This window comes from Sus scrofa, chromosome 1, assembly GCF_000003025.6.
Source record: "Sus scrofa isolate TJ Tabasco breed Duroc chromosome 1, Sscrofa11.1, whole genome shotgun sequence".
Lineage (NCBI taxonomy): Eukaryota > Metazoa > Chordata > Mammalia > Artiodactyla > Suidae > Sus > Sus scrofa.
Window position 1 is genome coordinate 193317891 of NC_010443.5, and position 26245 is coordinate 193344135.

The window sequence follows — 26245 nt, forward strand, 5'->3', positions numbered from 1 at the left end:
TGTATTCACAGATTTGCCAATTAGAAAGAAAAAGGTGATTTGAATATCCTTTTCCGTTAAAAATCAACAAAATTATATTACTGATGATTTGGAAAAGAGAGTAAAAAAGAAAAAAAAAAATCATTACAATCAGCCACCCTAGGAAAATCATTGGTAGCTTTTGTATTTCTTTCTTTTTTGTCCTTTACTGGGATTTTCTTACATAATTTTAATTGTATTATAAACTGTGCAATGGGTATCTTCCAATCAGTCCAACAGAGAAAGTGATCACACACTGTCATAAAAACAAGAATAAATGCTCTAAGGGTCACCATCTAACAGTATTTACTAGATAGAGGCACTTGGCTAACACTTTGCACGCATTAAGTCATTTAATCTTGAGAACCCATAAAGAAACCACTTCTATTTCCAATTTCACAAATGAGAAAAGTGAGGCCAAGAAGAGTTTAATAGCTCATCCATGTTTGCACTGCAAGAAAACACAGAGCTTAGGCCCAAATCTGGGCCCATCTGACTCCAAAACTTGTTCTTAACATTGTGCTCAAAACCCTGGAATTCAGGGGTCCCTCTGGAGAATGACTTCACCATTCACGCACACCTCCTTCCTTGAAGATGACCTTTCATGTTCAACTCCTCAGTATCAGGGCCCCTTATTGGTGCCTGTCCTCTGTTGCGGCCCATATAAAGATAGGTGTCTATCTATTGATTCCCTGACAACACAGATTTATGACTTGCTCATTGCATCTTTGATCTACCACGTATAAGTCAATATCTCCCATTTGACATGTTTTAAATGTGACTCCTTTCTAAGAGATTGTGAACATGGCATTCTAAGTCTCAATTCTTTCTTTCTCTCTCCTTCCCCGCCCCCCACCTTCTCCCTACACTACACTCCATTTCATCTCCAGAGGCAATGTGGTAGTATGTGTCACTGGTGAAAAGCCCTACTCTACCCTTTAAAGGCCTTAACCACTCCCAACACATAGATTCTACTTAGGATCACTTTTCTTGTGTCTTGCCAACTCATACAGTTACAAGTTCTCAATGAGATCTCGTTTTCTTATTCTCTAAAGTGTCCATCAGAAACTCTCTCAGGGTGACATTTTCAACCAATACTACTGACTACCTAGGGGCAACCAACTACATAATCCAAATACTTTAACAAATATTGCTAACAACTCTTTAACAATCATTGCAATTATTGATAACTTGAGATGGATGATTAAATAGAACTCCTTTTCTTCATAATTACAATAATATTGAATTTTCTTCTTTTAGCTTTATATTATTACTATAATTTGCACATTTATCCAACAGAGTTCCTGGCAAGCATCTGGAAGATATCAATTTGGAAGAACCAAATACTAATTCTCTTATTATAAGAGAATAACAAAAATTTTTAAGTTGCAAAATTTATGTTGAAAAACATCCAGCATACATGTCCTCTGCTATAAAAATGTCTGTAATTATTAAATGTAATTCATATTATAAGAGATTTACAAATTGTGAATTCCACATAGAAATGTATTTTCCACCCCTCAGCATAACCCCCAAGTAATATCTAGTTAATTCTGCCCTTGGGGTATCATTCACATTTAATTTATCACTAATCCTTTGGAAGAAAACTGTTTCTCCTTAGGACATGTCCAAAAATAAAAATGACTAGTGTGCATTACAAAATGTACTCATTTTGGCCATGATGGGAGGAAGAGTTTTTAAAGAGAAGTCACAAAGTCAATTATTGTCTTAAACTTGGAGAGGACAAAGACCATGCATTATTGGAAATGTAAAACCTAAATCAAAATATATGTTTTTCACTGCAAGTAACAAATTGGTTTTTCTTACGCTGTTCTACTCATTTAAAAGGAAAGAAAACTATCCCTTTTCCTGTCTCTCTTTCTCATTAAGTCTTCTCAAACTTCCCCAGTGGGAAGAGATTCAGTCAATAGGCTAGGTAACAAGCCAACAGGCATCAATTAAGAAGACCTCTCTCTTCCTCTCACTGAGACCAAGTAATGTGAGTGTCTTCTCTTTTTTTTGAGTTTCTGTCCCCCGCTCAATATGAAATCATCCCCGACATGACCTCCATGGCTCCTAAACTATTTGTTGATTGTGAACTTTAGACCTTGTGCTTTGGTCTGACAAGAGTACCAAGTGGTCCCAGGGACACAAACTGTGACATACAATAACCACTACAACTGCAGCCCACTTTTATAGGTGCATGCAGTCACCAAGTTGTGTGATTGTATAACCCCGATGGTTGAGTTCAAGTCACCTACCCACAATATTCATCTAAAATGCTGAACACTATGGATGTGGTTCAGCTGAAAATTGAGCCGTCTCCCAAACATGACCCCATTATTATTCCAAGAGGCTTTGATGATGGATCCTTGATAAGCACCTACAAGCTCACTCAAAGTCTGCAATTCAAAGTAAGAATTCAGATGCAGCCAGTGCTGGCTGAAGGAGTTTCAGGCTTTCTATTCAAAAAGGAAAAGATGGCAAAAGCCAGTCCTCAGTTCCCTGCTTGGCCTCTACCTAAATGTGAGATTTCTAGGCCTCAATTTTTGCATCAATAAATGACAAAGATGAATTAGACAGTTTCCTGAACCCCTCTGAATTCTAAAGTTTTATACTAACTACCACTGAGAATCTCAATGGGGTCAAAGATATTCTAACAAGCGAGAAGAACAGTGTCCTGGACACACAGATCATTACTATAACAGAAAAGGTAAAAGTGAAAAGAAGAATCCTCTTCCCCATTACTTTTCATGTGCAAAGTTTCACAGGCAAAACAATAAAAACAGCTGTTCAAGGGGATCGTGAATCTTGCCTGTTCTGAATCCCTAAAGGCAACGAGCATATTTTAAAACAAACATGCCTTGTTACAGCAAAGCTTGTGATGCACAGTTTTTGGATTAAATTCTTGAGATCTCTAAGTGCAATACACAAATAATACTAGTTGTGTATCTTTTGCAATATGGGAAACAGTAAAAAAAAAATCTCTCTTTAGGCAAGCCAGCATATGGCGAGAAGGGCAGATGTACTTTTATGAAACAGTTAGCCAAGTGGTTTCAGGTACGCCTTCTCAATGGAGAAAAAAACTGTATTTATCTCTGAACCTTCCTTTTGAGGGAAGAGACTTTCTTGGTTATCATCTTTTCCGACTCCTTATCACAGACTTGAAACGAAAATGCTCATCCTTCAGGCTAAGTGATTTATACTTTCACGTGTACATATATTTTTAGAAATATGCTAATAACATTCTGCATTAACACAGAGGATGAAAGTACTTTAAAGGAGATAGTTTAGCTCATTAATCCTCAGGATATCCATGAAATAGCTAGGAGAAAGGGATGGTTTGCCAACTTTTTTCAAATGACAGGAAACTACTTTAAGTAGTTTGCTTAGATTGGTCTAAGGAGCTCTGTGCAGGGCCTGATGGCACGCAGGAATGCTGATTTCAAGTCTGGCTGGCTGATACTACACTCCTCTCAGAAAAAGATCATGGCCCTCATCTGCAGCAATTCATTCAGTTTTATTCTTCTACCCTTCCTGTCTACCCCAGAGCCTTCTAGAAGCCTCTAGCCCCTGGCCATGGGAAACCCTGGAAAAGGGAAAGTGGTTACAATGCAAACTCAGCCTGTTTTTCCAGCCTTCATTTTCTCACCTTCTGCTTCACTCTCCATACATCCATGTTCTTGAAATTTGTATCTCGGCTTCCCTGCATAGTTTTACCCCATTTTGATCTAATAATCTCACTCTTACCTCATTTCTCCGTGTTTAATTTGAGGGCTTTTTTAAGAAATGACCCCCACTACCCACACTCAATCTACAGCTGAGGAGCACTGCCTGTCACTGGAGCCTCCGGAATGTCACTAGCCGTGACTGCAGTTTTGTGCTCCAGCCAAAGAAGGAAATGGGACAAATAAAAAGCCATCACATTAGTGGCAATCAATCCCGGCTTCCTTGGAGGTCTGAGGTCCCCACTGAAGGTAGCAGGGTCTCCTGATTGCTTCCAGGAAAACCCCCAAGAGGTCCTGCTAGGGCAAGGCTTTAAGGAGGGCATTACCATGAGGGTGGTGTAGGTGTAGGGGTAGTGGTAGGCCAGGTAGCAGGCATCCTCATCATGCGGGAAGGTGATGGTAAAGGTGAGGGTGTAATAGTACTTCCCAGATGCTCCCCCTGTGATGGCTGCACTCTGGAGATAATGATTTCTACAAGAGAAAGGAGAAGAGAGCAGAAATGAGGGAAAGGTGGGCACACAGTCACTTAGGGTTCTTGATACCATGACCTCTGATGTTACACACTGGCAAAATGTTCTTCACCCCCAAACACTTTGTAAGAGAAGTTTAGAAAACTGAGAACTATGGAAATGAGTTCGCTGCCAGGTCACGAGCCCAACCAGTGACATCTAGGCCAATGCATCTGTCTCCAAAATGTGGTTTCTATGCCACATGGGCCTTTCCTTGCTGTGTCTGAAAATTAAGCTGGAAAATGTGAATAATTATGTTTTCCAGGGATTTTATTATAAACATACACTTTTTCACCCACATATGGGTTTCCCCAACCCCTGCCTCTCCAGGGATCACACAGCATCCTCTTTTCCCCTGCACCTGCCGAGTGGGTTATTAGCAATCTCTACCCTATAGATCTTCAACTAGATACCAGCATTGCAGCAACCTATTGTGAGGATGAAGGAACAGAAGCTTAGAAAGATCTATTTGTCAAAGGTCTAAAGGCTAGTAAGTGGCCAACACAGGACTCGAACCCAGATCTCCCTGCAAAGCCTTGTACTTTCCACTACACGAAACCTGATTCCCAAAGGAATACATGTGTCACCCCAAATGTGGTTCAGTTTCTTACAGCTTGAGAGTGCACATTTTCCTTTGTCACAGATGAAGAACCAATTTTGATACTTCAGAGAACAGTATCAAAGTAAATTGCACCCAGAAGTACATTCTGAGCAATATTTTCCCTACACGCTGCTAGTTACGCTCCCTCCTTGCCTGTGGATGCTGAGACAGCTGTGCAGGTTTCCTGAGAAATGTTATCATCAAGGCTGCATTATAATGCAAAATACACCCGGACACCAAAAGATGTAATTCCACCTTTGAACATTTACAATGTGGGCTTACTTGTCCGTTGTGCTTTGGGGTTTTATTGAGGAAGAGGGTGGGAGAGGGAAGAAAGAGCAGATAGTTATTCTGTGTGCTCTTGCAAATATAAAAAATACCAGCTATTCTTTTCTGCATTTTTTGCTACCTTCAGGACACCTCCCACCAAAGGAAAAAAAAAAAAAAAAGCAAGAAAGGAAGAAAGAGAAAATCTACTGTCTTATTTCTTGTGGTGTTATGGTTTTTCAATATTCATAAAATTAGGACTAGGAGTAAGAGAAATGGTTGTCCCATGAACTATGACCTGTCAGGCTATACATTTCTCTTGCCTTAGTTTCTGCCAACATGGAACCCTAGATCCTTGGTCATTCTAGGAAAGCAGGAAATCCCCAATGATGTAAGACTATCCTGTCCAGGTTTTCAGCATACAAATAATAGGACCCACTTCCTCTGTGACTACAGGACTAGAAACTTCAAAAAGACATCTTCACCCATGGTAGCATCTGGATCTTGATAACTAATCGGGTCTCCTCTCCAGATTTCCCTGAAGTTCTGTAGTTTCTCCAGAGCTAAAACTCTGATTATTAGCAAGTATGTAAAGAAGCAGATGGTAACTCAGAAAGCATGCAGACCCCATATGCTCTACCTTTTATTCTCTCTGCTTCATTCATGTGTGCTCCACTGCAAACACACACTCCGTTTATCCTAGCTGAACCTAGTCAATTACACCTCCCTTGGAAGTGAAATGAGCCAGTCGACATGGTTAACATTTTGACAACCAATCAAATTCTGGAAGAGAGCCTCACCTGTAAGCATACCTATACAAGTGTGCAAACACACACACCCCAGATATATAAATTTGTGAAGGTAAAGGCAGGTGAAAACACACATCCAGTGCCTCACCATCCCCAAGATCCTTGCCTATATGCAGTGGGAAGAGCCTGTGTCTTTCTTCAGGATTCATAAAATGCTGGAGTTCCCATCGTGCCTCAGCAGTGACAAACCCAGGTAGTAACCATGAGGATGAGGATTCAACCCTGGCCTCACTCAGTGGGTTAAGGATCCAGTGTTGCCATGAGCTATGGTGTAGGTAGCAGACGCAGCTCAGATCCCATGTTGCTGTGGCTGTGGCGTAGGCCAGCCCTAGCCTGAGAATTTCCATATGTCATGGGTGCTTCCCTAAAAGACAACAACAAAAAAAGATTCATAAGATGCCCCTCAGGCTAGTGGGGGTACTCTCATATGACAGGGCCTGGCTTCTTTTTTAGGTTTCCCACTGTGTTATTTAGTACAATGAAATCATATCACAGACACATTCACCCTTAAGCAAACTCAAACCTGTCCCACCTGCCACTGAATAGAACAAGAAAGAGTTAAAATAAGAATGTAAAGTTCCCATCTCAAGGCTCTTCCACCATTCAAACTGAAACTGGATTCCAGGCAGGGAAACAGCTATAGTGAAATGTAAAGAGAAATAAGAGAATAATGTTTGGCTTTTGAGCTTCTGTGGGCCCAGGTTCTAGTGATTTAAGAGAAGTTTGGAATGGTAGTTTGGGCTATACAATATACCTTCTCACCAATCTCCCCAATACACACACACATACGCAACAGCCCTGCTATGGCTTGGGGGGCAAGAGTAACAGCTCCTCACTGATAAGCCAGCCCTCTCTAGAATGGTCGCTGATGGCTGAAATTTCAGAAAAATGAATAGCACTTCATTTAGAATGAGTTTCAGCTAAAGGAGTTTCAGTTGCAACCCTCATCAGGGTTCTATGCCGCAGCTGAAACTAAAGCAAACACCAAGCTTCCCCACTGGAGTCTCCTGGCAGCATTGTAAAGGGAGGGTCCAGGAATGACTCCACCTCTAGCAAAAGTTTCCTCTTCAGAAATCTTTAAACTTTCCTCTTCAGAAATCTTTAAACTTTCCCAAGATCACCTTCAAAGTCAAGTGTTGGATCCATCTCCAAAGTGAAACCCTTAGCGTGTGACATTAGATTTGGCTGTGATAAAGTGAGATCCCATCAACAAGTTATTTTTGTTTCCCAATTATGATATGAAAATATTGAGGGATACTTGCAAGGCAGTAACTTTCATCCTTTCAAATGGTTCCCATGCTCTTCCTTTGTTTTTTGTTTGTTTTTTGCTTGTTAGGGCCACACATGTGGCATATGGGAGTTCCCTGGCTAGGGGTCAAGTAGGAACTACAGCCGCGGGCCTACACCACAGCCACAGCAATGCAGGATCCAAGCTGTATCTGCAACCTATAAGACAGCTAATGGCAACACTGGATCCTTAACCCACTGAGGGAAGGCGGGATTGAACCCGCAACCTCATGATCCTGGTCGGGTTGGTTAACCACTGAGCCACTAAGGGAACTCCCCCATGTTCTTCCTTTGAATGGAAAATGTTTTCCTTATGCCTCATTCAGCCAACTCCTCTTGTTCCTTCAAACTCAAATCAAGTGTTTCCTCTTTCAGGAAGTCTTCCCTGATATCTGCCCTTTTACATAGTTCTTATCACAATGTGTCTCTCCCTCACTGCCCATGCTTTATGGCAGGGATTATAGTTACCCACTTGTATATCTTCATATTTGGCACAGCACTTGAACCATTTGGCACAGTACTTGAACCTGGCAGTTGTTCAGTTAAAGTTTGTAGAATAAGTGGACCTATGACTCCAGAAGGAATCATTAGAATATTTATCGTATTTTACTCTAATCCTAATGATATCCTTTAAAGGAAAGTTTATTATACACACACTACAGATGGGGAAACTGAGGCTCATAGATGCTAAGTGTCTTGAGCAACCTCACACAACAAGCACAGTAAACAGGTTTCAACCCCAGATGTGGGCTTACTTTAAAACCAAGATGTTTTCATTATATCATCTGTCTCATAGGAGTGGACAAAAGGACAGGAGGTCTTTTGGTCCAATTCAGCAAGTAAGAAATTGACAGTTTGATCTTCATAAATCAAGATAGCCTATTAAAGTCTCAAATAACAGGAGGAATGTAAAATAATCCAGATGAGAGCTAATGAAAATGATTCATACCACTATGATTCTTTATGTCATTGATATCTGATACCACTAAGATGGTTCTTCTAATTATTAACAATTGCTAACATTCACAGAACATCCACTATGCACCACACACTATTATAAACTTTACATGTGCTTTATTTCATTTCATTTATCCTCAGCACAGATCTATCAAGTAGGTACCATTATTATCCCTTTTATTGATGAGGAATCTAAAGTTGGCAAAGCTGGAATAATTTGCCCAGAGTCATATCACTAACAAGGGGTAGAAGTTTGATTGCAAGAACTTTCTCTCCCTGATCTGCTCTTCCAGGTGGAGAAGAAGCTTGGGTAAAATCAAGGGTGATCACAAATCTGCCAGATCCTAGGGAAGTCATCTTGGATCCAAGATGATATGGGTAGATGAGCCATGCCATAGTTAAAAGTCTCCCCTCTGCTTTTCCCTGCCCTGAACTATTTGTCCTCAGGAGGAACTACACTTTTATAATCATAAAGCTATCAATGCAGCAAAGAGCAAAGTACACAAGTGCATAGTTATGAACTCAATCTATTTCCATTTGTACTTAAAAATATGCCAGGAAGTCATTTTTTTTTCCAGTGTATGCATGAAAGAAGCAAATGCCAAGATAGAGTGTGCCTTAGATAATCTTATAATGACAATGGCTCTGTTTAGCATGGGGCATCATTTCAGTTAACAGGATCTAATAAGGCAGGGCAGCCAAGTCACTGGGCTGCCCTGTGTCTGTGGCATTTCCAATATTCTTTATAACAGCAAATCTCTCTCCCGAGATCTATGGGAAAGATGGACGATGGCCGAGCTCTTGTATGACATTCATCTTCATGAGTGAGCTGTTCAATCTCCTCTCACAAGCAAAGATAAATGTCAGAAGAGATCAGCCTCTGTGTATTACATGGCCACTCTGAACACGCAGCTTCCCTCCCTCTGCCCTTCAGCACCGGAATTACTGTAGACCAGAGCAGGGAGAGAAATCAAAAAGGTGTGAGGCTGTGTACCTTAGAGGGAGAGGCAGACCATAGGGAAGTAAATAAAGCAGATACTCAAACCATCTGAGGTTCCCTTTTGATTTTCTGGCTCAGTGAGCTGCAAGGTGGGTGGGCCAGAGGATGGGACCCAAGAGGGTGAGGTCCTCCAGGGGAGGGGCAAGAGAATCCGACTGAGCATAGCAAGACAACGTTGGAATTTCTCTTTAAATGTATTAAGATCTGGGTAATAAGCAGGAAGGAAGGCAGTCAGTCTAAGGTTTAACATGGGGATTGACACCACAGCCCTTACACTGTCCAAGTCAACCTACTGTGATGAATAATTATGAAACAAGCTGGATTACAGTACAGAAACTTTCTCTATTCTTCTCTGTTATTTCCTAGGGCTGGAATATGAAAAATACATTACATCTCTGGTTTTCCCATGTGTATCCACTGCTGTACCAGAGGCTTCCTGAGGGAGGGGTGGGAACAGCTCACCATCCCTCTCATCCTTTTTTTTTTTTTTTTTTTATTTTAGCTTCAGGCTAGAGTTTGCAAAAGCCTTCTCAAGTGGATTTACAAATTATATTATCTAAATTAAACTAAACCCTGCAATACAATTAACTTTTTTTCTAAATTCTGTTTAGAATTCAGAGATTGATAATAATATTGTAAGCCCTAATGACCAAGAAAATGAAGGAACAGACATGGCCTATTTCTACGTATTTTGTTTGGGTTTTTTTTTTTTGGTTTTTTTGTTTTTGTTTTTGTTTTGTCTTTTTGCCTTTTCTAAGGCCACTCCCATGGCATATGGAGGTTTCTAAGCTAGGGGTTGAGGTTGATCAGAGCTATAACCACCGGCCTATACCACAGCCACAGCAAGGTGGGATCCAAGCCACATCTGTGACCCACACCACAGCTCACGGCAACGCCGGATCCTTAACCAACTGAGCAAGGCCAGGGGTCGAACCCGAAACCTTATGGTTCCTAATTGGATTCGTTAACCACTGTGCCACGACAGGAAACTCCTATTGCTACTTTAATACTGGTTCTTTCTCAAGAATTCTTATTTGATATGAAAGAAATCTGACCAGATCTGGGAAAGTAATGAAAAATTTTCAAAATTATCCAAAAGATAATTTACAACTATATATTTTATGGTAAACCTTAAGGGTTTAGTAGTTATCAATAGTAATTTAACCATTTTATATTAAAAATGTAAAGATTTAAATTTAAAATTATTTTTTAATCTTTTCCCCATCATTTTTTTTTTCTTTTTAGGGGCACACCCATGGCATATGGAGGTTCCCAGCCTAGGGACCAAATTGGAGCTACAGTTTCCAGCCTACACCACAGCCACAGCAACATTAGCTCCAAGCCACTCTTCGACCTACACCACAGCTCATGGCAATGCCAGATTCTTTTTTTCTTTTTTTTTTTTTTTTTTATTTTCCCACTGTACAGCAAGGGGGTCAGGTTATCCTTACATGTATACATTACAATTACAGTTTTTCCCCACCCTTTCTTCTGTTGCAACATGAGTATCTAGACATAGCTCTCAATGCTATTGTGGGTGGGCCAGTTGCGCAATGGATAACGCGTCTGACTACGATGCCAGATTCTTAACACACTGAGCAAGGCCAGGGATCAAAACTGCAACCTCATGGTTCCTAGTTAGATTCATTTCCACTGCACCACTATGGGGATTCCTTCCCCATCATTTAAAATTCTTAACTTCTTGTATGTTTTCTAACATATATAATAGCATAGTAAGGTGTATATAATTGATTTTTTTAATTAAAAATCTAAAATAAAAGTACATGTCTAGGTACATTTTATCAGAATACTTGGAGACCACCTTCTAAGAGATGATGGACTCACAAAGCAATCAGTCCACCTCCTTAATTGATCATTGTCATCATTTTTTAAAGGAAATGAACAGCCCATTCTTTCTGAGCTCCCCTTTTCCTTTCACTCTCTCATATATATACTGAGGTACCATGGATCATGGTTGCCTGTGCAATAACACCCTGGCGCCCCCTTTAGAACATTTCACTAAATCTGAGAATGTAACAGAAATAGACCTTCTGTGTTCCTGATGACATCTTGGAGACAGGGAAATAAGGAGGTAAAATTCTCCCAAATTAATACATTCAAGAGAATAAAGGCATGGACAAAGAAAAAAAAAATCTCCTAAAGCAGATCAACTGGAAGATTGCGACAGGTAAAAGGGAGAAATACATTGTGTAATCTAGGTATTTCATGACAGGGAAAGGTACTCAGATTTGCAGTTGAATAGAGATACACATATCTATCCTGTTGTTAGCCATGTTATTGGAAATATGTTAACAAAATGTGGTGAATCATTGTAAAACAAACTACATTACAATGTAGCACACTTATCCATTCATCTCTATTGTATTCATGGCTGGAACATGAAAAATGAATTACATTACACATTCATGGTTTTCATGTTACCCCTTGGTTGCTCTTTAATCACATAACAATTGTCTTGTTAATGAATCTAAAAGCTATTAACGTTAGCACTGGCATTCTTTAGGCCAAGGCTATGCTTGGGATGTATGATTTCTTCCTTCTCTTGGCAGATGCTTAGTCTCCTTAAGCTGTTTCTTATCCCCCTCCAGGGAGAGCTATTTCCCACTGGGAGAGGATGCTAAAGAGTATGTTGGTCCAATCTCTTACTGAGCTCCAGATCCAAGTCCTCCAAGAGCTGGGTCTTTCACATTTATTTAGGACTACTATTTCTTGAGGGCACTAAAAGTTATTCTTGACATACCAACGCCCAAATTTATGCTTTTATTATTTTTCTCCTGCATTTGTGGCCACTATCGCCTTGAGGTGATTTTAGTCTACATCACTTTGGACCATAAAAAAAAAAAAAAAAAAAATCCTGAGAGTCTGTAGATAGGTGGACCAGAAAGTAATTGCCATATAAGTGAATGGAAACCAAAAAAATTGTATTGCTTTGCTATTGTTCTAAAAAATACAATGAAAATACCACCCAATTCCATGCCCTAATACATCAAAGGCCAAACACTGCCGACTCTTTTATTACCACCTGTTAGGTAGACCAGCTCCATGCTTTATAGATTATCTTTCCCTCTATGGTGATGTTTACCCTTGTGACTGATAGAGCAACAAGATTGTTGACCTTCGTTCGTATCTGACACTGCTCCTGACTGACCTCACAGTTTCAAAAAACAAGAGGCATAAGCATAATACACTCTTTCTTTTTGATGTTTGTAACAATTCTAAACTCAAGAATGCCTGATAATAGTTTTAGAGGCCTTTCTTAATCTCAGAAAGAGATACAATTTACTTTATCTAAGAAAGTAAGTCCTAGCCTGTCTGTTTTTATAAGAAACCAGCAATGAGCTCATAATTAATTACATGTTTTCTACCTCTCCACAATTTCTATCCTTTTTTGTTAAACTTATGAATTTGTATTTTGTTTTCTATCAAAAGAAAATGTGCAAATAAGCAATTCATGGTTCTGGAATGCATTTCTTTTATCAAAAGATATGGATAACTTAAATTCATTACAACTTTACAGGATAAATTGATGAAACTGTCTCCTCACCAAGAGCTGAAGATGAATTCTGAAAACATCACTTTCTTTTATTTTTTTCCAAAATGTTACCACTATGGAGGACCAGTTAGGTAGTTATATTTGTCACATCTTCATGCTCATCTACTTCGGAAAACTGAAGCATGGGATGGATAAGAATAGGTTAGACTATCTCAGATTTTTTGTTGTTGTTGTTCACTGGGACAAATAGAAACAGGAAAAGACCTGACGCTTGATACACAAATCACAGGTCAAGGCTGTACAACTTCTAATATCCAACAACAAAGTCTAAAGGTTCTAATATGTTCAAATAAGTCTAGATGAATTTTCAAAAAAATCAAAAGATAGTTTTTATATTCTACTCTGGGTACCATTTGACATGCTTAGGACAGGTCGTTTGCCATTGGGAAAGCAACAAATAAAGCAGACAAGCACAGATGCTCAGGTTTATAAGGTTAACATGGAAAGGCAGGAAATTGAGGGAGAATGAATGAGCGAAGGAAGCTAAAAACATTCTAACTTACTTGTAATAACAGATTTCATAGCCTGTCCGTACCCAGCCAGGTCTGCCTAGAAGAGCCTCCTTCACAGAATACAGCGTGGGCTGCATCCCTACACAAAATAAGAACAGGATTAATCCATGAAGGAAAAGAGTAAAAGAGAGCTATGGTAGGCTGAATAACAGCCCTCAAAGATATCCAGGTCTTAACGCCTGCAAAATGTGGATGTCAACCTTATATGACAAAAGAGATTTTGGAGATACAATTGCATTAAGTATCTTGAGATGGGGAGATTACCATCTCAAGGGCCCTAAATTCAATCACACATGTCCTTTTAACACAGAGGCAGAGGGAGATTTGACTACAGAGGAGACTGTGGCTGAAGCAGCGAGATTTGAAGATGCTACACAGCTCCCTTTGAAGATGGAAGAAGGGGCTGTGAGCCAGGGAATCCACAGAGCATGGCTCTACAAGTTGGAAAAGGACAGGAAACAGAAAATCCCCTAGAACATTCAGAGGAAGTGTGGCCTTTCCAACACCTTGACTTAAGCCTAGTGAAACAGACTTTGGACTTGCGGACTCCAGGACTGTAAGAGAATACACTTGTCTTCTTTTAAGCCACAAAATATGTGACAATTTTTTACAGCAGTCACGCCAAGCAAGAGTCAAGGGCTCACCTTTTCTCTTTATAGGCCAGCAAGAGTCTATTTAATTAATCATACAAAATAAAGGCGATTTCCTATGGTTAGACATGGAGATGTGGGAATATTTTTTCCTTATTCAAAGCCCACTCAATAAATTAGTCTATGAGCCAGCAATAACACACAGAATTTCCCACTCCTAGAAACATTCAAAATAAATATGGGCTCTTAGTCTTTGTCCCTTGATTGTCTCCTGTAAAATTACCACAGGTGTTTGGGAGAATTTAAACTTTCTCCAGAGTTTTCTGAGTGTATAAATCAGTGTTGTCCAGTTGAATGGGGCTGTTTACTATCCTGTAACAAAGAGATCAATGCATTTGCTACTGTGGGATTTGGGAGGTGGAGAGAAGGAATTAAGGAGAGGGTTCACTGACTTGAAAAAGTTCATGGTGAGGCAAGGGAGGCAGGAAGCGGTGGAAGGTTATGTGAGGTATTAACACTCCATGGCAGAGGGATGGTTTTCAGTGTCCCCTCCCCAGTGGCAATTTTCCATAGATTGGTGGCTGTCCTTGCATATCTGGCAACTAAAACACGTCAGCCCAACTTCAAAACCTTTGGGAACCCAGGCAGGGCTTGTGAGGACAATTCAAACACTCAGGGAGTAACAACATTCCTGATGTCATCCAGAAAGTCCCTACTCCCCAGGAGCTCATACCGTAATTGAACTGGCTGTTGGGCTTCTCACAGTTGATGATGTTGAAGCGGTAAGGGATGGCAGTCCTCATACCTGTCACCCTGAAGTAAAACCACTGCTGGTGCTGGGCACTATTCACATCAGCATTGACCAGTAAGTCGTACTCAAACCTGCAAAGTCAGAAGCAAGATTGGAGTGTTAAAAGCCTTTCAGAAAACTTTCACTGCTGAGAAATCTGCATGTTTGGGTTCTGGATGGCAGATCTCAGGTGGCTGGTAGGCTACCACTCTAATATCACAATATTAGTTCAGCTCTGGAAATCCAAAGAGGGAGAAGCAGTGTCCTGGGATTAGAAGGACACCATTACACAATTATAGCATATCTTTGTATTAAAATGCAATGAAATTATCTATATAGCTAGAAAAATGCAAGCGTGTTATAGGCCAGAGAAAATGTGATCATGTCTGGTTGGATACACCATTACTATTTGGTGCTAAACATCACTTTTGAGCCTCAGTCTCATCTATGAAAAATAGCAATAGTGTCTAAATTTGCAGTGCTGTTTGTAAAGATTAAGTAGTATAGTATATGTAAATCCCCAGCAAGGCAACAAACATGAATTAGACTAGCAATGAAGGATTTATCTGTTTGTTTTTCCCCTGTTTAACTGATTAAGCTTACGTGCAAGTAAAGCACACAAATCTTAAATGTACAACTCAATGAGTTTAAACAAATCCATCTGGATACACCTGTTTGACAATTCCCTAGATCAATATATAGGACAGTTTCAACACCCCAGGAAGTCCTTGTATGTCCCCTCCCTAACACTGTGTCACCAAAATTACTTTTTGGAGCTTTAACAGCAGAATCAGCAATGCAGTTTTAACTGAAACACTATCATCAGAATATTCCATTTTCAAAAATATTCTGATCCCATCTCCTTGGCATGCTCTTAGTTGCTCTTCTGGAAAGGGAAATGCTTTTGCCCTGCTTCATTTGGACTCCCCTACTTGGCTGCCTGATAGATAGCAGTGTTTCGTGAGATCTGCAGAAGGGTGGAACTAATTGATGGAGTCCCAAACTTCACATGATCGCTGTAAGCACTACCCTCAAACCATTGAGCTCACCATGCAATGAATGAAGCATAACCCCCTGAGTGGTCCTTGTGAGAACAATTCTAGAAAGTCTATGACCCTCAAGTTGTCTGCTATGCCCACAATGCTCTCCCCAAAAACAAGATCATAAAAATTCCTGGCCTGTAAGGAAGTTTACTTTCTGTCATTTGACTCTGTTACCCAGACCATAAATGATTGGTTTAGGAGACTACACTCTGGCCAAACACAGATAAGAAGCAAGAGACCTGAATAAGGCCAGGAGCTTGAGCACAGCCAGGGCTGCTTATTGTGCTACCAGGAGACTCTCAGATCTTCTCCCCTGGGTCCTAGGAACATAATAAATGGAGAGAAGGAATAATCAAAGCAGGAAGCACAGGAATAAGTGGAAGCTGAGCTAGCAAACAAGAGAGAGAAGAAGGCTGAGAAGGAATTTTAACATGACTGCCTTTCCCTTCTTCAGCCCAAAGAGTTCAAATTTCATTTGTTTTATAAGCTGGGCTTCTTTGAAATATTTCATGTATACACACAAAAACATGATAACTCACCTCTTCCCCCCAAAAAGGGAGAACGTCAAAAATGACCCCTTGGGGGAATACAAAACAGGGCTGACCTAGTTTTGTACTAACTGAGTCCTGAGCTCTATCCATGGGGAATAGACATCCCTGAATAAGAGTGAATGTTGGCTGAGTGCTCATCATGTGTCAGGTGGTGTCCTAAGAGCTTGAAGTGTGTTATCTAATACTCAAAAAATGATCAGGCTGCTATTACCATCCGTATTTTGTGGGTGAGGAAATCAAGGGACAGACGTAGTTAGGTAACTTGACTCAATCATCCTTGTTAGAGTGGGGTGAAGTTTCCCTGGAAGTCTTGTTTCCACAGTCTGTGCCTACCACACCATGAACTGTTCTGGACTGTGGTTTTCAGAAGTTCACCCACAGATAGTGGATTATGGTCTGTGGCAAATATCTTCCATACTGCTATAGAAGGAAAGATACCATAGCAAGAACAGCAATGCCACTGGAAAGAGTTAGCATTCATTTTTGTTTGGATTATGTCCTTCCTTTTAGTTTGTTGCAGCCAGAAACTTCCTTTGCCTATGAAGTCCTTCTGTATTAACAAGTGCTCATTGGCAGGTTGTGGCAGTGAGATCATCCCCTTGAGTGAAGATGGGCACCTCTCACCTCCTCATGGCAAGACCGATCATGGTTTTTGCAATCTAATATATAGCTAGGGGAGTGACAGACATGGAGGAGTTCAGGATTGGGGAATCCCTATACTCTTCCATGACAACAAAACCAGCCTTGGCCTCACATAAGTGTCAACTTCCCAGAGTGCTCTCACACCCAAATACAGACCCATTATTCAGAATATAATGAATATTGATAATAGTTCACCCCATCCTCCACTTTGCTGACATCAGCTAGCAAGCCCCTAGGTGCTGTGCCAGGAAATGTTTAACAACTGACCCTCGAGAAAAACCTTCATTAGCTGTATTTGCCAATTTTCATGGAGTAAACACTCCCACCATGGCAGATTTCAAAGCATCAACGTGAGGCCCCTGAGAACAGAGCAGGGGAAAGACAGTCATATAGTGATCCCTTGAGCTGCCAGGAGCTACCTCCACAGCTTTCTTTACTTACTCACGCACTTGGATTGCTTTGCGAAGATTTCCTGACTCAAACTTGGAGAAGAATTGTAAGCAGTCAGAAGCAATGTCATGCAAAGGCCTGTAATGAAATAGCAAATGTGTGAACGTGAGGGACTGTTATTCTTGGGCAAACTTTGACATTTCTTAGAGAAAAGTTTTCTATTACAGATCTTTAACCTGTATTTTCCACTGTTGTTCTTAGGAGAAGGAATGGATTATTCACATAAAACATTCTTATTCTCATGCCATTAAAAGTATATTCCATATTCCGCCCCACCCCCATCACACCAATGTTCAAGACCACCTACCAAGACTCATCTAAGCTGAAGACAACTTTATTTATAACATCATTTGGCTGGATGAGCCTCCGGACATCCTCAAATATCTTGATCCTGGGAAGGAAAATTGGAAACATTTTAAAGGTTGGCCCTCACTCCTCACCCTATTCATTCTATGGTCATGAAGGGCCTTGGGAGTCATCAGAGAATTATGAAAGAAAATTTTAATAGTGCCCAATCTCACTGAGCCAAATGAGTACAAAAGGCACTGCCCCCCCTTCCTTCTTTTCTTTATCAAAAAATAAAACTATATTGAGTGGTAGGAATGTAGGAAACAGTGATGCCATGTTTTAGTTTCAGAATTCTTGACCTGAAGGAGAATTTTACCAAGAGCATTTGTGCTAAGGGACTTTGAACATTTCTGGTTGGGTCCTTTGCACAATAAGAGGGTCCTTTGCACTAAGGCAGTTTTGAGGGAGAAATTTTGCTGACTATTAGCATCCTCAATAGTCCTCTGGATTTTAGGAGGCTCCAAAACTCCTTTGAACCCTTGTGTCATTCATATCCCATGGTTCTGTTTGCTCCAGAAGGCTAAGGTCAACCTTCTCTCTGAGAAACACCAATAGCTTGGAGATTTTTGAGTAAGAAGGAGGAAGGATATCCAAAGGATCTTTCAGATTCCCTCCTTGAGTTTCTTAGCGGTGGGGAGGGATGGGAGAAGTGGAGGAAGATTAACACGAGGCCTAGACTCAGAGGGAGATGTCCTCTTGGCAGGAGATGGGGGGCTGGTGCTGGCCCAGCCCCTCTGGTGTGTCTCTTAGGAGCTTGAGCATGAAGAAAAGGCCAGAGGTTGAGGTCCCAGCTGGCAGTCCGATGCCTAAGTGAGAGGAGTTCTTAGGAGCCACATCAATTTGCTGATGAACTTGAAAATAAGTTAATCAAACTTACTGCTATGCCCCCTTTATTCCACTTACTGTAGGAATACTCAATTTTTTTCCCAGGAAAATAGAGTTTATTTTTTCCCCTTGGCTTTAGCAATTTTCTTTTTAATCTCGCTATGCCTACACAAAGGCAACACTCACTTTCATACATCCTAGGAATAATCCATCACCCAGAATTTCTTCCCTGGAGGGTGCACTTTTTTCCTCATGATCTTCAGTGGTAAGCAAAACTATTCCCCAAGCCAAGTCAAGTCCCATTAGTTTGGGACTGTGGAATGGAGGTCCACCACCTCCTCTCATTCACAAGAGATCAGATTTCAATTTGCAGTGAATAAGAAAAGAGATCCCAAATAACCCATACTTTTTTTTTTTCCCTGAGAACTTTCCCTTAAAGAATGATCCCAGTATTTGGAGAAACTGGATTATCTTTCCCCTCTGTAGTGATTTGCAATGGATAGGGGGTAAGGGGTTGCATTAGAATCATCTACGGAATTCTTGTGGTAACACGTCTCCACCACTCTACACTTTGTTCTGAAATGTCCTGGTGGGGAGATAAGCTTGTATATTGACAAAAGTTTTAACATGCTCCTAACTGATGTTCATGTTTCTGAAGATAACAGAACTACCTGTACAAACCATTTCACCTAAAAAATTTTAAAGATACGGTATATAGCCCCAAAGTCAGCAACACCATCACCTTTGAACTCCACATTTACGTTCCAACATGGACTGGGCAGAGGCAGGTGGACAGTGTCCCCAGAAATCAGGAAATGACATCATTGTGAAGTCAGCAACAGATCTGGTTCTTCTAGCTTTGGCCATATAAAGATAGGGGTCATGGAAGGCCATACTCTTGGGATGTGTCTGCAGAAGCTTATCCATTAATTCAGCAATTTCTTTAGGCTGAGTGGAATTGGTCAAGGAGGCACTCATTCTTGGGCAGGAAATCACGTCTATGTCCCAAGTGTCCTCTTTGATGAGTGGCTGGATACTGGGGCTTTTACTTCCAGAAGAACTGAGCCCAAAACCTTTGGATTGGACATTTTGGTGTGGGCTCATTCCAGGTCCTTTTTTGGAGTTAGATGTAGGTTGGACCTCCCCATCTTCACCCTGCTCAGAAGGGAGGTTTGGGCTGTGGCTTCTCTTTCATGTCCCCAGAAAACTTGGTCCTTATTCAAGCAACACCCCTTGAGGGAGACAGGGGTCGGAATGTGGTGGTGATTGGTATACTGAGTCTCATCAAACGTCAGATCATCTCCAGCTTCAGACTCCAGTTCCTTCAGGTTAAAAATGGAAAAAAATACATCAGTGTTTCCTTCTAGGTAGAGGATACAATGCAGTCCCTGTTCTCACTCTCCTAGTGCAGAGCTAAGCATAAATCCTGTGCCTTGGCAAGTTTTTCCATGGTCAGCCAAGGAAAAGACTTAGCTTCAAGAGTCAAAGAATGGAAGAATCATAGAAACCCACCCTTGGAAGGGGCATGTGGTGGGTCTAGTACAATTCCATGCATCAGTCAGATGTCTTCTACAACACCCCTAATAATTAGTCTGGTTGAGCAACTCATCGACAGAAGCTTCCCTGAACCCCAAGGTGGTGAATTTTATTTGGAGATCATTCTGTTTTTTTAAAAACAATTTTTTGCACTGAATTAAAATTTCCTTCCCTGAAGCTTTTACCCACAAATCCCCTTCTGTTTTTCAGAGTGAAATACAACATGTTGACTCTTTTTGATAAGTGACTTAGCTTGCACCCTTAGATGTGGCCAAAGTCATGATTTATTAAGATGCAGAAGAAAATAATGGAGGTAAAAGGCAGGTCTAAAATTTGGATGGTTGCCACAGCAGTGGCAGCAACTAGTAACTAGATTAACATCACCAATTGCAAAGTTCTCGATTTGTTTCTACCAAGAAGAAAACCCTAGAATCAGGCTGGTGCCCTTCAGAAAGCTAAGTGGTACAACCTTTCCACCTTAACAAGGGAATGATTAAATTAGCAAGATTTTTCACCTGCTTTTTCAGTGTGTGGGTGTAGGGCATCTTGCCTTCCAGATAACAGGGAACAATGTGAAACTTCATCCTAATTCCTTTCCAGGTGTTGGGGGTCAGAGTGTCCTGGTGAAGGTGAAGGTCACCACCTCTGCCACCTTCTCACACTTTTCTTTAGCCTTCTGCTTCTCTCAGAAAGATCCCAGAGGCAGATTGCTAAAGAGGCACAGTGCTTTCCATCTGGAGACCTTTTTGACCTCCCAGGGTCTACAAAGAACCCATCATGAATCAACAAGTAACAGAACCACAGCTTATGTCCTACCTTGAAGTTGCAGGAGAGCTCAAGACACATCGCCTCGTACTGCATTAATTCCTCTGCAGGTCGGTCAAGACCAGGTTTGGAACTCAGCTTGTTCACATCTGTTTCCAAGTCATCATCCTACAATGGAATATTAAAAAAGGATGTACAATCAGGAGTGTCATCCTGAGAAATATTAAGACAAGCTAAAGATGTGAGTCTTCAGAATCCTCCAATTCAACCCTCACCTAGGAACTTCCATATGCCATGGGTGAGGCCCTAAAAGGCCAAAAAAAAAAAAGGAAGAACAAAACAAAACAAAAACTATGTCTTCTTTGCTTTTGGATCATATTACCATCCCTAAGAACTTAGCATGCTGCCTCACACATGGATCACATCCAAAATATCCAAGAAATACCTGAAAGAAATAAAAGGTTAAGAAATGGAAAGGACGGCATAAAGGAAGGAAAAGTTTGAATCCACCCTGCACACCCTCCTCTTCTTCATAGACTGTCCAAATCTAATGTTTGCGTTCATCAAGAAAAAAAAAAATGGCCAAATTCTAGTCTATATTCATCATAAGTTTCTCTTTTCTTACGATGACATTGACAGTCTTCAGTCACAGGACAGCACCTGACTATCCACTCTCAAGTCTCTTTATAGATATAAGTACTTTTCAACCATTCTTTTTAAGAGGCTGCTCCCAGTCATTAACTAAGAATTCCAAATGAAAAGGCCACAAGTTAAAGGCCTGGGTCAGTTCTCTGACCAGAAATAATGGTGATGTGTTCACCAGGGAAAAACCAGTTTGCTGAATCACCAGTGCTCTGGCTCCTGCAAAATCCCAGCATAAAGCCCTTACTCCGATGCTCCTGTTTCTCTACAACTCATGCTCACACTGTAATTTCTCATCTTCCCTTGGTCTGAGGGCTCTGGACTCATCGTTTCCAGCCCCTAACTCATTTGTCTTATGTTTCCCTCTCAGCTGGGTTTGTTTATGTGTTTAGGTTTCACTCCATCCCAACCCACCATCATCTGCAGAGTGGAAGCAGGGGGGAGGGTCTGAAAGCTCTTCACCACCCCATGCTGTGTGAAGTCAGACACCAGCCTGCAGCTTGTCCCTCCACATCAGATATAAGATGTGATAAACATTCCACATCAAATGTTCAGTTATCGAAGAGCCAGCAAGAGGGGAGGGAAGTGGCATTGATGGATGACTCCAGCAGCACAGAATTATTCAAATAACTGAGCAAGTCCTCCCTAGGCCTGCACGTCAAGCCACAGCAAAGAGCCAATTTGCCACTGATGACTTTAGAAATGATTCTATTTATCAACAAAACACTGAGAACACCAGAGTATCGATAACAGTCTTAACCTGGAGCCCTGGCTAAGAGGTAGTCCCTCTTTATTTGCTACTTCCATCAGCAAGGCAAGTAATTATTATAATAGAGAATGCAAAAATCTCTTTCTCTGTAGGTAGATATGAAGGTGGTAGGGAATATAAAAAGAAGTGGGGAGAGAGAGAGGAAGATGGATGAATGGATGATAGATGATATATAGATGGATAAATAGGCAGGCAGACAGATAGGGGTGAGATAGATGGATAGACAGATATAGATGATAGATGGATAGATCGATAGATAGAGAGATAGAGAGATAGAGGTGAGACAGATAGATGAAAGATTTTTTAAATTCAGATTCTATCTCCAGCAATGACATAAAAGGTAAAATTCACTTCTCCATTTTATTTTACAGATGACAAAATAAAGGAACTGTAACTTGAAGGGGCTTGTCTGAATCCATGTCCACCAACAGAAATGGAGACAAAATTTTAATTCATAGATAAATTACCATTATTCTAGAGCAATGGTTCTCAATTACAGGTGATTTTGCCCCCTACCCACCCTGGGATATTTGGCAAGTCCTGGAGACAGTGTTGGTCCATGGCTGGGGGGCAAAGGGGTGGATGCCACCAGCATCTAGGGGACTATGGTTGGGGATGCTGCTAAATATCCTACAATGCAGAACACACCCCCCACCACAACAAAGAACGATCCAGCCAAAATGCCAATGGTGCCAAAGTTTAGAGACCGTTTTCTAGAAATGCAGTCAGTACCCTTTCTGCGTTATTATAAAAATGCAGTCAGTACTCTGTCTGAATTTTTATAAAAACAGGCAGTGTTACACTGCCTGTTTTTATAAAAAGAGCTTTGTGGCACAGTTATGCCCTGTTGTTTACACATTGCCTGTGGTTGCTTTTGTGCTACACAACATCAACGTAGAATAGTTGTGACAGAGATGGTATGGTCCCACAAAGCCTAGAGTAATTACAGCTGACCTTTTATAGAAAGTTTTCTGACATCTGCACTGTGGTCATTGTGAGACAGAGATCAAAAGACATCACTGCCCCATGTGCAAGGGTATGACCACACAACCCAAAGGAGCACAGTTCACATGGACACCAAGGTAAATGGACTTGTACAGCTCAGAGGTCCTGCACAGAGTGGGTAGATAAAGAGTGACTTACAAAGATGGGGTATCTCTGATAGAAAAAAGTCTTGAAAAATCTTTCCATGGTCTCTTTGGCTGAATACCATTCACACATATTAAATCTACCAACCCTAAGACTAAGTGTCTACCTCAGGCTCATCCTCATGGACTATTAGCACCTAAATAATAGATAGTCTCTGACTTGACAATGAGATTGTACAGGACCTACCAGGATGAAAATGACCACTTGGAAATCAATAGCAGTAGCTGTCATTTACAGAGCATCACTATCTGCCAGGCTCTGGAATGCAGCACAAAAGGAAGTCCTTAAAATACACGTTGGGTTTAGCTCAACACAGAAAGGAGCCCTTTCTTTTATAGCACTGTGAATGTGAGAGCATTAGAAGCAAGAGCTGGGGTACCTACTTCCTCTTTCACATCTTCAGAATCCAAGTCTTTGTCCTCCTCTTCCTCACCATCCTCTTCAAAATCTTCTGAGTGGGAGAAAAAAAGAGATGAAATGGATGAGTCTTTCCAATTGCCTGGCACTGGGATCCTCACCACATAAGGGTTAGCACTTCTTCCTCTCACCAATGAGGGGCTATTATGAAGTGCACAAGAGCCAACATGCTAATGCTTACTAGTGTGTGTAAATCAGGTGCACACACATGAGAGCCCTGGGTCATGAAGTCTAGACTGCTGTCCTATGCTGAATGCAAAAGGAGTGCAGAACAGCATGGCATGCAAGTGCCATTCTGGCTTCCTCCACCCAACATAGATGTATTTATGCAGGGAACATTGCCAGAGTTTAGTGATCACATACATGCCACAGCTGCTGTAATTTAGACCATGCTTTGGTTGAATCCCTAATTTTGACATGCAGGAACTTATGTCAAACAAAAGTCCATAGCAAGCATCAGGGTCATTGTGACAAAATGATGCCTACAGAAAAATCTGTTCCCTAGAAGGAGGATAGGGTTAAAAAACACTAGAATTTTCTGACAACAAAATTGTCTTAGAGATTAGATAATCACATTCAAGTATTCTGATATGACTATCATGGGTGGTAAACAGCAAAAGTTTGATTTCAGTTTTGTCCTTCAGGCAAACTAATTCCAGAGCCAGTCTGTGCAGTGGTGGGACTCCATTATGGAATGGGGAAGAGGTTTTTTAAATCAGCTGGGATGACCCCACAGGCATTCAATAGCTATCAGGCCAAGTGTAAACAGTTAATAATTAAGGATAAAATTAATGAGCTTGATGTTTGTTCACCCTATACATTCAAAGCTTTCTTTTTCATACATACCTCTAATTAGCTTATTAGATAGTCATGGTTGATCTGAAAAAGAACTGATTCCACATATATCCACATTCCTCTGAAATATTATCAAAATGCAAAAATTCATCACAAAGCTCATTCCTAGGAGCAAAATGAGTACAGAATAACTACCCACATACTTTACCTTCAGTTAGAACATGTGGCGGGTCAGAGGTGATGCTCCTAGTGCCTGGGAAGGTGTATGCGCTATTGGCTGTGACCAAGGGAAGCGGGCTCTTAGGGTAGCATTGCCTCAGGATCTGAAGCACAATGGAGACGACGGGCTCCAGAATTTTGTCATCCAGGCAGTTCTGAACAAAGAGAAGATCATATCAGACACGGGCCTCTTATATAGAGTCCCTTTGCTACAACACTATTACAAGTGATAGATTACCCCCAGCCCAGATGGACAGGAAATATCCTGAATGTGGAACACCTCATCTGGACATGCTCATGTATATTCTAGTGTAGAATCTGCTTTGATCCAGAGTATAGTCTGCATTTTTATTTCTCTTTCACAGTCCAAATTATTGGAATGAACTTGGTCACCTTTCAAGAGATGCTGCACCTAAGGTCGACATTGTCCAGAATAGCTGTGGAGATAAGAAGATAATGGCATCTTCCTTCATCCATCCATGTGTCACTGTGACTTATTGCCCAAATTAGAGAATGAGCAGCTGAATTGATGGAAATCTTACTTTTCTCTTTCAGCTATTATCCAAAGAGAAAAATATCAAGGAGAAAAATAAAATATGAAATCAGAAGAAAAGACTAAGAGAATCCCAAGTACCTAAATTAAACAATATGCTTCTTCTCAAAACCCACACTGTTGATCTCTCTCAGTACCCACACAAAGCAAAGAAAAATTGGGTTTGCAGATGTAACATTTTGCTACTGATGGAACATGACAAGACCCTTCTTTTCAGACACTGTGAAAAATGTAAGAACAAGTTTACTAAATTGAAAGAGAGAGTTGGGAGTAGTCAGTATCTCTTTGGAAAAAATATGACCATTTTCTTCCATCTCTTAGTAAATATTTGTCTCCTGATTTGGTGCAGAAAGTTGACGAATGTGATCCTCCAGTTTGACATTCCTAAGGGCTTTCCAGTAAGTTTTGAGGCCAATAAGTCATAGCAGATGTGGAGGATGCTGCAAACATGCCACAGGGCAATGATTGTCTACAATGATGCAATGGTAACTCCAGGGCCACATTATAGGTAGCTCTACAGGAAAGAACATGAAAAACTGAATAAAATTTAAGCCATGAATTCAAGTGACCCAAATGACTCCAAAATAAAATAAAGATAAGCCCATTTTTAAAACAAAAATGCTTTACTACAATCAAGAATGCTATATCTGGAGTTCCTGTTTTAGCTCAGTGGGTTAAGAACAAGACATGGAGTCTGTGAGGATATGGATCTGATCCCTGGCCTCATTCAGTGGGTTAAGGATCTGGTTTTGCAGTGAGCTGTGGTGTAGGTTGCAAGACATGGCTCAATCCTGCATTGTTGTGGCTGTGGTGTAGGCCAGCAGCTGCAGCTCCAATTTGACTCCTACCCTAGGAATTTCCATATGCCTCAGGGGGTCTTAGTTAAAAAAAAAAAAAGT

At 40.8% G+C, this 26245-nt stretch overlaps 1 protein-coding gene across 1 annotated transcript in view; it reads right to left on the reverse strand.

Annotated features, from left to right (window-relative positions):
- AGBL1 (ATP/GTP binding protein like 1) overlaps positions 1 to 26245 on the reverse strand; it is an 809164-nt gene that overhangs the window by 592524 nt on the left and 190395 nt on the right. The window contains 10 exon segments of the mRNA XM_021062610.1: positions 4073 to 4217; positions 13254 to 13341; positions 14586 to 14734; positions 17320 to 17406; positions 17636 to 17719; positions 19244 to 19625; positions 19628 to 19823; positions 20854 to 20970; positions 23746 to 23813; positions 24783 to 24948. Of these exon segments, the coding sequence (XP_020918269.1) occupies positions 4073 to 4217; positions 13254 to 13341; positions 14586 to 14734; positions 17320 to 17406; positions 17636 to 17719; positions 19244 to 19625; positions 19628 to 19823; positions 20854 to 20970; positions 23746 to 23813; positions 24783 to 24948 (1482 nt within the window).